Consider the following 12,084-nt stretch of genomic DNA (forward strand, 5'->3'; position numbering starts at 1 on the left):
TTTTTAGGATTATGCTGATATACTGTCCTTTTATTATTTTGTAATCTACCTCAAATGGTCATAGCAATAGGATATAGACACCATAAATCAGGGATGAGCAATGTTAGAGGATCCTAAAGCCAGTCTCTCCTGCCGGAAAGCACAGCCCCTGCTTCCACTGATATTGTCCATTTAGCAGGGAGGGGGAAAAAGGCTGAATTGTAGCACTGAAACAAGGAATGAACACTCCATATGCTTTGTTTTCAAGCAAAGGGATTTCTTCTTGTCATTGTGCGATAAATTTGGGGGCATTTGGTGCCATTACAGATTTGGGGTTATATGTTTTCTTAGATCATTACGGACCTCTGTAAACAGCTCAAAGATAACTTGGATTAAAGCACTGTCTATTAGTATGTGAATATAAGTAAGCACTGCAAGAAGGTCAGAAGAGTCAGTTGTAAGAAAAAGAGTAGTTGATGCTTTCAGGATGCAATTCCACAGCCTCCCAACATCATATGGGGAGATTTGGATTATTAAGAGTCCCACCTCTGAGGTTCTGCAACCTCAAGCTGAAGTTCACCCGCCTCACAGCGGGCCTACCAAAAAGCACACCCCTGCTGCTGCAAACTGGCCTTGGAGAGGAAGTGAAGGGGTAGCTTGAGAGGCTGTGAAGGGAGATGGCTGGTGCTGACAGCTCTTGCCTTCTACCAGGGCATCCCAGCCACTTTCCCTTCCCCTCTGCACTGAAAATCGCTGTCTGGATGAAATGCAGATGCAAGAAATGGCAGCCACAAAGACTGCTACCTCCATACCTCACTCCATGAACTAGATGGATGCAAGTCTTCCGGTTCAGACTGGCTTGTGCCCTAAAGCAAGCTGACTGTCTCTTATGGAGCAGCATTCCAATATGAGCTAGTAACAGGAAGGTACAATAACAAAACACAAAACTTTTCACTGATGTAAACTTTAATCTTCGTACAGTAAGAACATACAGTACTTGTCCTAAGTATACAATCTATACAATAATGCTTTCCAATACAGAGAAAAAATAATTTTAAACCCCTGAAAAACTGTGCACTTCCTCAAAGTTTTAGCTTTGTTTGGCACATTCTTTTGAGTTTATATTAGGCAGTAATTCTATAAGAATCATTTACTACATTCCACTTCCGCATGACCTCAGTTTAACACTAGCCTGTGACTGAGACCAAATTAACCATATAGCCTAGTGGAGCAATAGCTAAGCCTGTATTAAAATATTTTTTTCCTAAAACTTCTCTTGCACTTGTGGCTGGAGAAAACAGCTTGGAAATGCGTGGGCTTCATCAATTGAAATCGCAGTAAAAGGACTCCTGCTGTTGAAGCATGAGGGCAAGGGAGTGGTAGCCCTCTCCCTAGCAATTGCATGTGGCACAACTGCCCATCTGTTCCTGGTAACCCCTCCACCCCAGCGCGCGCGCACACACACACCCATATATCCAGCTTTCCTGTTCAGTTCATCCTGAGCATCATGGGAAATGGTGTTCATGAAGGTAGGACCCCTTCCTAAGCTGGGCTTTGTGACAGGGTCCAGCTTCTGATTTACATATCAAAAGGGGCCTCTCCATTGTGGAGGGGCAGCTGTGCCCCTGCCATCCATCCCAAAGCACTTCAGGCCTGTTGTGGCAACACACTGGAAGTCACAGCTGTTGTGCATTCCTGGCTTACAACACGTCTTCATGTTTGCACATCTGGTTACACTCCTCTTGCTACACTCACACCATTTACAAAGAAATCCACATGTTCCACACTGTGTGTGTGAGGACATGCACATATATGTGCATAGGCAGGCAGCCCAGTTATGTACGTCACAATTTCTTAACCTCATTTGCAGACCTGCTGAACTGAAATGGCTTCCCAGTCTTCACTGAGCTTGAGATATCTGGAACAACACTTCCAGTGTGTGCTATCCTCTGTTGGGTGAAGTTGCTCACTAGTTCTGGGATGACAAATACGACATCATAATCTGGGCTTTCCTATGAAGAGAAGTGACTTCACAAATACCATTTCTGTTTATTTCTATTCATGAAAAAGGGATCTTGTGTGCTCAGCTACAGCGATGTTGTAAATTTGACATTTGTATATATATGATGCAAAGTGGAAAGTCATTGCTTTTCTACCTGCCACGTACTCTCGGACAGTCACTGCCTTGAATCTTTTTTAGCATTTAATCACTCTTCTTTCTTTTGGTATTTATCATTGCTACATTTTGTTGCCATGCAGAACAAACAGGCCATTTTTCAATCAAAGCAGATCACTCCTGAGTCATCCTGGCTTATACTACTGATCACAAAGCACAGAAGGGCAGCAGGCTAGCTCTAGCTGCAGTGATGCTTGTGGGACGGGGGACAAATCCAGCACAGAGTTTTGCAGAAGTCGTCTTCTGTCGGTTAAAGTCTGACCCTAAGTAATCAGAAATAGCTTCCTTAAACCACAGGAATGGTCCCTGCGAGCTCCTTTCATATACAACCATCTTAAACTACATGAGATCCAATATTTATGCAGAACTAACATAAGGAATCTGGCTCTACGCTCAATGCAATGACTTGAAATATGCTGCCATGCTGAAGCCTCATTCACAGTCGACTACCAGGCACAGCACAAGATCTGGCCATAATAGCAGTTCACCTTGTCATTAGTCAACACCAAGGTGTAATTGCTGTCAATGTAAAGGAGGTATCTGAAGTTCCAAAATAAAGGCGTTTAGTTGTGTCACAAAGATCTTCCTCAGTTTGATTTACATAAGTACTTCAGGTTCTATGTTAAACAACAAGTCGTCATTTCCTCTTCTGACTTCAAGTAGCAGAGGGGATTCATTCATCACTGCCTCCTGCAGGTCAGCAGCAGCTGCCAGCACACGTCCATTCACCTTCACAATGATATCTCCGTCCTTAATCCCACCTCTGCGGTGCAAAGAGAGAAACCATTCTGAGTGTTTGCTCATGCACCCTTCTTGCTACAAAAGCAAGTCTCTTGCCCGAGCATCATGTCTGCAGGGGCTTCTGCACTCTGCCAGAAGGTTCATGGGCGGACCTAGGGCCCTTGCCTCTTTATATGCAGCACATCGCTTGCTGGCCTCTTTTCAGGGACCGCACTGTGTGAGGCCCTGAGGCAGTGGGGACACAGGCACACTCCTCATGATGGGGAACATGTCCATGAGCTTTGGTCACATGGAAACTCAGGCTGGCCTTGCAAGAAATCCTTGTTTTGAAAAAGCAAGGATCAACAAGGAGCGCTTTGCAGCATGGTTCCCAAAGAAGCACTGCTCTAGTCAGACTGCACTGCTAGCATACAGTCTGCCTTTCTTAAGCATAACAGTTCTGCTCACCAGAGGTGCCTCTGCCTGATTTTCAGGGACCCTGCCCTCCACAAACAATGGCTTACACCATCAGCAGGGTCCTCTGACCCCGTTTAGCATTTTTAGGGGGCTGTGGAGGCTGCCATGCAGAGGAGGAACACAGAAGTCCTTTTCTGCCAGCCTGGTTGCACATGTGAGAATCCAACCTGATGCATTCCCCAGCAGGTCATATCATCAAATAATTTCCTTTTCTATGAACAAAGTTATTCTAGGATCAAACCTCCTTCACTTTTAAAAGGGAAGTGTTAAGATGCTTATACAGTCACTCAGGTACCAAAATATATGGACAGCGTGCCAGCTGTGTTATGGACTACAAATCCGCAGATGGTGCTCACTTCCACATGCCCACACCTTCCCCTGCTCTTTCAGCTTTACTGTTTTTCTCACTCAATGCCCAGGGTTGACTCAGTGTCATACCAGATTTTAACAAGATATGAAGATCAGAACCCTGATGTTGTTGTTGGCTGGAATGGTGCCCTTTCTCTAACAGACAAGAAGAGGTATGCTCCCCAAGGCCTGGCTAACTTGTAAACACTTAATCCCTCAGGTGGTCTCCCAGTAGGGTGATGATGCCCCTGAAGCGGATGGCCCTAAACGTGACAATGCCAACACTTTAGGATTGTTTCCACTTTAGCCAAGATGGCACCCCCATGGCTTGTTTTCAGAGCAGTTGTGCTCCCTTCACAGGGCCTGAGTATGTGGTAGGGAGGGAGGTGGACCAAGTGTGGGGATGTGGACATGACAAGAGGAAACTGCTTTATGATGGGTAGAGGGAGATACAGCACAGGCTAGGGGAATGTAGCCAATTAGCACCTCTGCCATGTTCCAGCCCTCCTCTCAATCACAGGTTTGCTGGTTGCCCTGTCAACCTGCCTTTGGTTCTCCAGATGCTGCTTTTACATGCCCAGACCTCCCTCATCCACAGCTTAATAGTGTCCTTAACAGGACTTGGGTGGCTGAGCAAGGAGGAGTTAGTCTCTCCTAGTTGTGTCCACTGGGGTACCTGGTACAGCCAAGTTACACCAGAGGGCTGAGAAGGGCAGCTATCTCTTTCTCCAGGCTCCCTGTCCATGTGACTCCTAGTTTAGAGTGTTTATATCTTGCATTGTACCAGGGGGACAGATTAGGGATTCTGCACCGGATTCTTCCTGTGACTCAACAGTTGCCTTCCTGACCTGATAGAGGGAGGCATTAACATCCACGCCAAGGCCACTCTATCTGGATGGCTCAGGATTGTATGGACTCCATGGCAACCCTAGGACTTTCCTGACATGTCACTGGCCAAGCTTAAGTAATAGGACACTCTCTGTTTTTTGTACTGGGCATGGGGATAGTGAGCTGAAGGTGGGAGACTTTAAAATAGATCCTTTGTCATGGTCTGATCACTGAAATTTAGACTACTGGTGACAATTCCTCCCCAGAGGATGATGGATCTGGATAGTTCCAGAGCACTCTATGGAGTTTTCTGGTTGATATGGGGTTGGTAATCCTGTCCAATCCCTGGTTGATCACTGGAAAACAGAGATGACCCAGGTCATTGACATGATTTCTCCTAAGTGCTCTCTCTCTAGTAGAATTCGTACAGTTCTCTGGTATACCCCAGACCTGAGAGCAATGAAAGAAAACAGGAGACAGCTTGCTAACACTGATCTTGATTGCTGCCAATGCCACAATATTCTGTCTAAATTGGAAGAAAAGCACAGAAAGCAAGAAGTCACTAAGAAACTAGGTGGCTACTTCATTCCATCATGGGTTTTAGTGTTTTCTTAACTTGCAATGAAAAGATGATCCAGGCTCAAAGATCAAGGGGAAGTGGAGATGTACAGAAGCTAAGGTGTAGACCATGTTTGCTGCTTATGTAGTGTTGGGTGTGCCTTAACTCATTTTTCCTTTTTAACAGATTAATAATTTGTGAATACCCTAACTCCAAGAATTTAGGATCAATGGTTTTTAATCTTAGAATACTTTCATACATTATTAGTGTTTAAAGTGTACAAAATATGCCATCTAAAAAGACATTTTGCTAGCTTTTCCTATATACATCTTCATAATCATTATGATGATAATAATCACCAGAAAAAACTAAAGTTTGGAGAAACTCATAATAAGTACAAGTTGCACCCAAAGGTTCCCTTCCTGGAGAAGGAAGGAATCTTTGGATGAACTCAACAACTTTACCTTTCAAAGTGTTCTGATAATATTGATAGGAAATTTGCAAAAGTATTCTGAAGAAGAGAAGTTAGAGAGGGCTCTTTTTGCCTTCCAGATACACATTATGAACCTCATAGCTGATTTAAGATTAGAGCAGCCAAGACTGTACAAAAATATTTTAACATGGAATAGTATAAGATGTACTGCTTCTGAAAAATGAAAAGACAAATTTCTAAGATAAAAATAAAACAAAAAAGTCAACCACAAAATCTCTGTGGGTTTCCTTTGGATATAGTATGTTTAAAGTAGAGCAGCAGCTTCTAGCTTGGGATCCACATACCTCTGTGATGGTGAATTTGGAACAACTTCATATACATAAATTCCACTACTGACATCTGGAAAATCTGGATCATTAAGCTTAAGTTCTTCCACTAGTCTAAAAAAAGAAAAGCATAAGTATTACCAAAATCAAACCATTAAATTACTACAGCTGCTGCTACTTTAAAAAAAATACCCTTATACATTGTGTCTTTTCTTCTGACAGAAGCTTTTGAAGAACCTAAGATTTCTGGCCCTGATGGATTCTTCAAAACAAAACAAACTTACTACATTTACACATATTTTAATATTTGCATCAATGAAAGGCAAGGTGGGTAGGCAGAGGATGTTTCAACAGCAGGAGAAACAGAGACAGTGATGGTACAGGCACAGTATTCCAGAGGCAATGGAGAGTACGGTCTCACCAAGTAAAAGCAACTGGGCAGGGCAGCCAGCCTCCCTAGATTTGAGGAGGGGAAGAAGGGGGAAGAAGGGTATAAAAATGACTAGGAGAACTCTGTCTTCCCAAGATGTTGAACATCTTGATGCAGCTCAAAATGTTCTACAGTCATGTATATTAAGGGAGACTTACACCGGTGTTATGGTCAACATCCTTAGACCAATGAACCGTTTTTTTCCATCTGGAATAAAAAGTAAAATTCTTGTTAATCATTTTTAGTGGTTCCAAGAAGAAATTCAGTGTGAAACAGAATTGTGTAAAACCAAAATGTGACATGAACCTTGATGGAGCTTCTCAGTGGAACACAGATCATCCCCTTAGGCTTTGAAAATCTGCTCTGTGGGCTATAAATGGCCTCAGTTGTCATTGTGGGTTCGCCACAAGCCTAAGGAGAGAAAGTGTCCACCTGCTCCTCGTTCAAGTGGCAACACTGTGCATGGCACAAGTATGCCACACAAGGAGGTTTGATAAGAGGTTGAGGGCCAGACTTTGCCCCCTAGGTAGCATTCTTAAGTATTCTTCCCTTAAAGCAAGACAGCCTCCCCTCACCTGGGCCACTCCATGTTTGGAATGTCATTCTTCATCAGTCCCAGGGAGCATGGCCAGTAGTGGGAATGCTGGGCATTGTAGTCCAGAATATCTGGAGAGCAACAGGCCTAGGAAGATGGCAGTAATGAACTTTTTAAAGGGAAAAGGAGAGGGGAGAAGGCCAGTTTTCCTGCTTTGTTGGAGTTATCTTTCACTGTATGGACAGCTAGCTGGAAGGTCACAACTAATGTGAATTAGAGCATCAGACTATTAGAAACATTCCATTCCCCTTCAAGAGACATGGTGGTTTCTATGAGGAAAAGCTGGACAAGCTGCCAAGTTTTTAAAATATTAGGCAGATTCCTTTCGGGGAGGGCCTTATAAATATACCATTCCTATATACCTATTTAGCTAATAGTCAAACTTTCACCAGACTATTTTTGAGCAAAAAGCAAATCAGGAAGATAACTCCCTTATATGAACACACCATTTCTTGAATCTTTCTTTTGCCGTATGACTCTAGGGCAGCTAAGATGCCTGACCTTTGGATAACTAGCATATAAACAAACCTATTCAGGCTTTTCCAAAGCTTCAGTAAACACCAAAGTTGAAGAGCATTCTGGCCACCCCATGCAAGGCCTCTCTTTATGGAGTATCTTTTCTACTCATGGGGGCTCCCCATACCCCCCATGACGACTAGTTTGTGTGACCCAAAAATAATTTTCTCAACTTTCAGGATTTGCTGTGCTGGCAGCCTTACAGAATTGCTCCAAAGAGGCAAACCACCTGACATGTAGGCATGATGAAATCAGCCCAAGCAGGAATTTCCAAGACAAATCCTGCAAGGTATAAGGCAGATGCCTGCAGATGGGTATAGTGAGAAGCAGCCTGTGTCCTTCTACATAGCCTGCTTTGGGGGTTCATGCTATGTATACCATGAATCTTCAAAACAAAGTTGGAGGTCTTCCATTGGTGAGTAACAGTGCAACCCCCTTTCTAAAAGTGTGTGTGACTGCCACCATTACAAAAATGTCCCAGCATCCATACTGAGGTACAGCTGGCTTGGTACCTCAGTCAGTTTTCACAATGTATATGAAGTTCTCAAGAGTGGTGAATGCACTTCAAACACTATAATTAGAACATCATAGGAATGTCACCCATAACCATTATGATAATCACAATGGGAATCATGAAACGAAACCCACGGAGAATCCCTTCTTCATTCCGTATGTCCTACTGCAACCTCCAAGAGCCAAATCAGAGGAGAAGCTGATGAAATGTGACCAGTTCTCCTGTTTCTTTAACTTTATTTTCAAAGAAATGCAATTCCTCTGTTAAGGGTATGATGAATCCTTCCAATGCCCATGCGGTTGCATAGTGGAAACAGGGTCACAGGGATGTAGCACCACCAGTTTTTTAATTAGCAGGAATACTGACATCATCTGCCATGTACTGTCCTAAAAAATTGATTTTCTCTCTGAGCTGTCATTCCACAATAACAGAGAAAGTAACAGAAACAATACAGTGGTCCCTGTTTTAAAGAGAAGCATTTTGTGAGGGTTTTACAAAAGTCCCATTTCTAGTGGAAATGGAAACTGCCAGAAATGGCTTGATATGGATCAACACAGCTGCCTGCATTTGTGGCTATGGCTAAGGAGGGGAGTGCCCTGAGGAGAGCCTGCACTTCCGAATGTGTGACTACACAACTGCCCCATGCCCTTTTCCTCATGTTAGGTGTTTCCAGACTAGGCTTTTATCATGCCATCACCCTGCCTCATTCATGGCATGTTATCAGGCCATCCAGATGACAGTGACTTCTAGCACTAAGTTTTCCATGTTTTCCCACTGCTTTTTTTCCATCTAATTTCTTACTGGGAAAAACATTACAGAGAAAAGGGCAGAATAGCCACACAATGCCTTCTAACTGTTACCACTAGGAGCCCTTGGTGGGGCTGCTGCAGAACAACAGGGGGAGGTTTCACTGGAATCCCCTTTCCTTGTGCTCAGTCCAACTGGAGGTCTTGTACTGCTTTTAAAATAGACTGAAAGAGGCAGAATGGCCTTTCATGCATCTCCAATGTCTTACCTGATCCTAAGACTGATCCTCCAATGTCTTATTTGATCCTAAGACTAGCCAACGCTCTCCTGATTCTAACAGTTATGCATCAAGGGAGGCATGTGGGATTTCCTTCCCACTAACACATGCTGCAGATTAAGGCTGAGTATCTTTCAAAAGTGGCTATTATCTGTATGGTCTTTATAACAGCATGTCTTGTTTCATTTTAATTGATTGGTTTTAATGTTGCACTGGTACAGGAATTTGTTTCCCATGTTGCTTCTCAGATCTGAAGCATGTTTTGGCTGAAATCAAAGGAAAACTAGAAAAACTAAATTGAATATTAGGGTTAAGGTTACCCTGGAACATCTGAGGCAGCAAGATTAAAAGTCAATAATGAGGCGAGGATATTTTACCATTTTCTGTTCAGATGCACCACCTGTGAAGTACTAGAAAGGGATTTCTCCCAAAAAGCTCTTGATTTGCCCCATTCTTCTACAATGTCAGGGGTCTCCATTCTTAACGGGGAACAGCTATTAGGTGAAGAGGTGATGTGCTCCCAATGACCCTCTTGCCCTAAACTGGGCAACAGGCTTCCAGACTCATGCACTGCTGTACAGCCATATACAGTGGTACCTTGGTTCATGAACTTAATCCGTTCCACGACTCTGGTTGTGACCCAAGTCAAATTTCCCCATAAGGTTCAATGTAAATAAGGTTAATCTGTTCTGTAACTATTTTAATCAGAAAAATTTGAAACAAAGTGACAAAGAACAACAAAGTAACAAAGTACTGTACAGTACAGTGGAGAACACTAACCTAGTGTGAGGGGAGATTATTGTTTTGAGGGAGAGTCGCCCTCCAGAAGGTCATTGGGGAGATCTCTTTCAGGAGTTTCCTCTCTTTGTCTCTTAGCTGCAGGGTCAATTTTGGTGAAAAATCTGTCTATAGTCACTTGTTTTTTCCTGTGCTGCATAACCCTCTGGAAATGAGAGACCACGTTATTATTCATCAGATTCAACACTCTGTTCATTACATTTATGTTGGGGTGGTGCTTCTCAAAGAAACCCTGGCATGGGCACACTCCTGCAGGAAAGATGGGCGCAATCTCGGCACAATCATGGCCATCTCCACCCCCACCCCCCGAGTGGGGAGATGGCCAGGATTGCAGTTGCATTCGTGCAGGGAAGACGTGTGTGATCACGGGTATGCTCCTGCAGGAAAGACAGGTGCAGCACAGCCGTGATCACTCATGTGTTCCCTGCACGAACGCAACTGCGATCGTGGCCATCTCCCCACTCGCGGGGGTGGGGATATGGCTGCGATCTTGGTCGCCACCCAAAGCAGAGTTCGTGACCCAAATCAAAATTTTCATGAAATTTTTGTTTGTGATCCAATGTGTTCGTGAGCCAAGGCGTTTGTGAGACAAAGTACCACTGTATATGAACAGATGTGTGCCAGGAATGTAGTTCTCTTCACTGATCCAAGAATTCTTTAACCTTTCCAGAAGGGTCAAAATTTAGCTGTTCAGCAGGTGAGAACAAAGAAAGAAATGGTGGCCATTTGGTCCTTTCCAAAATTGCTTTATTATCTGGAGTCATAATCATCCATACATTCTTTTCCCCTTTATTAAAATATTCTCCAGACAGGCAGTAATTACTTCTACAGCTGGAGCTGGAGCTTTTTCTGGAGCTGGCTGTAATAATATCAGATATTACATATTCATTTAAAAATGCTTTAATTGAATTTGATATTGACTTCCACACTTTGAATGTAATCCATTGGTCACAGCCAGATACTGAAATATGAGCAAGAAAAAACCCCAACAACAATGTAAACTGGCAGTTTTGCTGGCTGGCTAAGCTCAGCATCCGGGCCTCAACCCACACTTCTAGCACTTCATTGGCCTCACGTTGCATGGCTTCCAATGTTTGGCAGGAGCACAGCAGATGCCAGAGAAACAGCTTATTGTGCTACGTCCACTCTGCTGGTTAAGCACTCTCCAGAGCACTTGGTCTGGCAACTCAAATGAGCGCTTGTTGCTAAAAGATTATGTGAGGAAAGGAAGAAAGGAAGCCAGCACAGAATGCAATGCAATGAAAGGCTTATAAAGTACTCAGCAACTTACCTCACAGTAAGTTGTTCAAATACACTGGAACAGCCAGTTTCACATATGGAAACATTATCAGGCCTAGGCTCACAGAGAAGCCTTAAAAGGCCATGAATCTGGACAGGTACTTCACAGTGTGAAACACTTTAGAAACCCTGATTTGCAGCACTGTTCTATAGCTCAATGGGATTTAATCCCAAGAAAATGTGTGTTTGACTACAGTGTTAGCCAGCCTGTTACATTGATGGTCCACCAGCAGAGTAATTCAGTATATTAGTTCCCATAGGTTGAGAAATACTCTACGGCTCTGGGGATGACTTTATAAGAGACCAGATAAACAAATAAGAATACACACATGAGGCCTACAACACACCTGCCAGAAGACAAAACCAGAAGGGAAAGGCAACTATGTGGCTGAGTGGGCAAATGTTGTCCATGGGGTCGCGATGGGTTGGACACGACTTTGTGACTAACAACAACAACAACAAAGACACCTGCATCCCAAGGAACTGTAGCCCCAGTGCCAGAAGCAAAACAGGCACATCTCCTGCCCTGGAAAAGCTACAGTTGCTGTTTCTGCTCAATGGATGATCACACTCATTGTCTGGACTAGTTCCAATCAGTACAGGGCTTGACATAGTCAACTTTCAACGTACCAACAATTAGCTGAAAGGCCGCAGTAGTGGGAGAAATCCAGTTATTCTTCCTATGAAACACTATTAACTTATTTGATATTCCTTTGATGTTTATTTGACTCATTTCTTACCCTACTGAGTACCAGCTTGAGCTAGTGAAGTAAGCCTAATCTTGGAGCAAGGCTAAGAGAGGAGTCAGTTCAGTTCCTGTTCTATTTTGGCTTTCTTTACCAGAACGGCTGAGCAGAAGCAAGAGGTAAGAAGAACTAATTGCATTTCTCATCTCATCTCATGTTCTGGAAGCAAGCACAGCCTCCCCTGCAAACACTCCTAAAGGGGGGGAGGGGTTGGCAGGAGGCCCAGCAGTGCTTGTAAACGGGATTCTAACTTCTGTAAATGGTTGGAGCAGAGCATGGTTGGAGCATGAGGAACTACTGTACATTATACCCACTT

The 12,084-nt window shown here is 43.6% G+C and overlaps 1 protein-coding gene across 1 annotated transcript in view; it reads right to left on the reverse strand.

Moving 5' to 3' along the window:
* Positions 1–927: 927 nt before the first annotated feature.
* Positions 928–12,084, reverse strand: part of HTRA3 (HtrA serine peptidase 3) — a 37,223-nt gene continuing 26,066 nt past the window's right edge. Inside the window, exons 7-9 of the mRNA XM_044418245.1 lie at positions 6,435–6,483; positions 5,865–5,960; positions 928–2,918 (exon numbers count right to left, since the gene is read on the reverse strand). Coding sequence (XP_044274180.1) covers positions 2,753–2,918; positions 5,865–5,960; positions 6,435–6,483 — 311 coding nt within the window. The 3' untranslated portion in view covers positions 928–2,752. The remainder of the gene's footprint in view (positions 2,919–5,864; positions 5,961–6,434; positions 6,484–12,084) is intronic.

Source organism: Varanus komodoensis, unplaced genomic scaffold, assembly GCF_004798865.1.
Source record: "Varanus komodoensis strain SLA01 unplaced genomic scaffold, ASM479886v1 scaffold9, whole genome shotgun sequence".
NCBI classification, from domain to species: domain Eukaryota; kingdom Metazoa; phylum Chordata; class Lepidosauria; order Squamata; family Varanidae; genus Varanus; species Varanus komodoensis.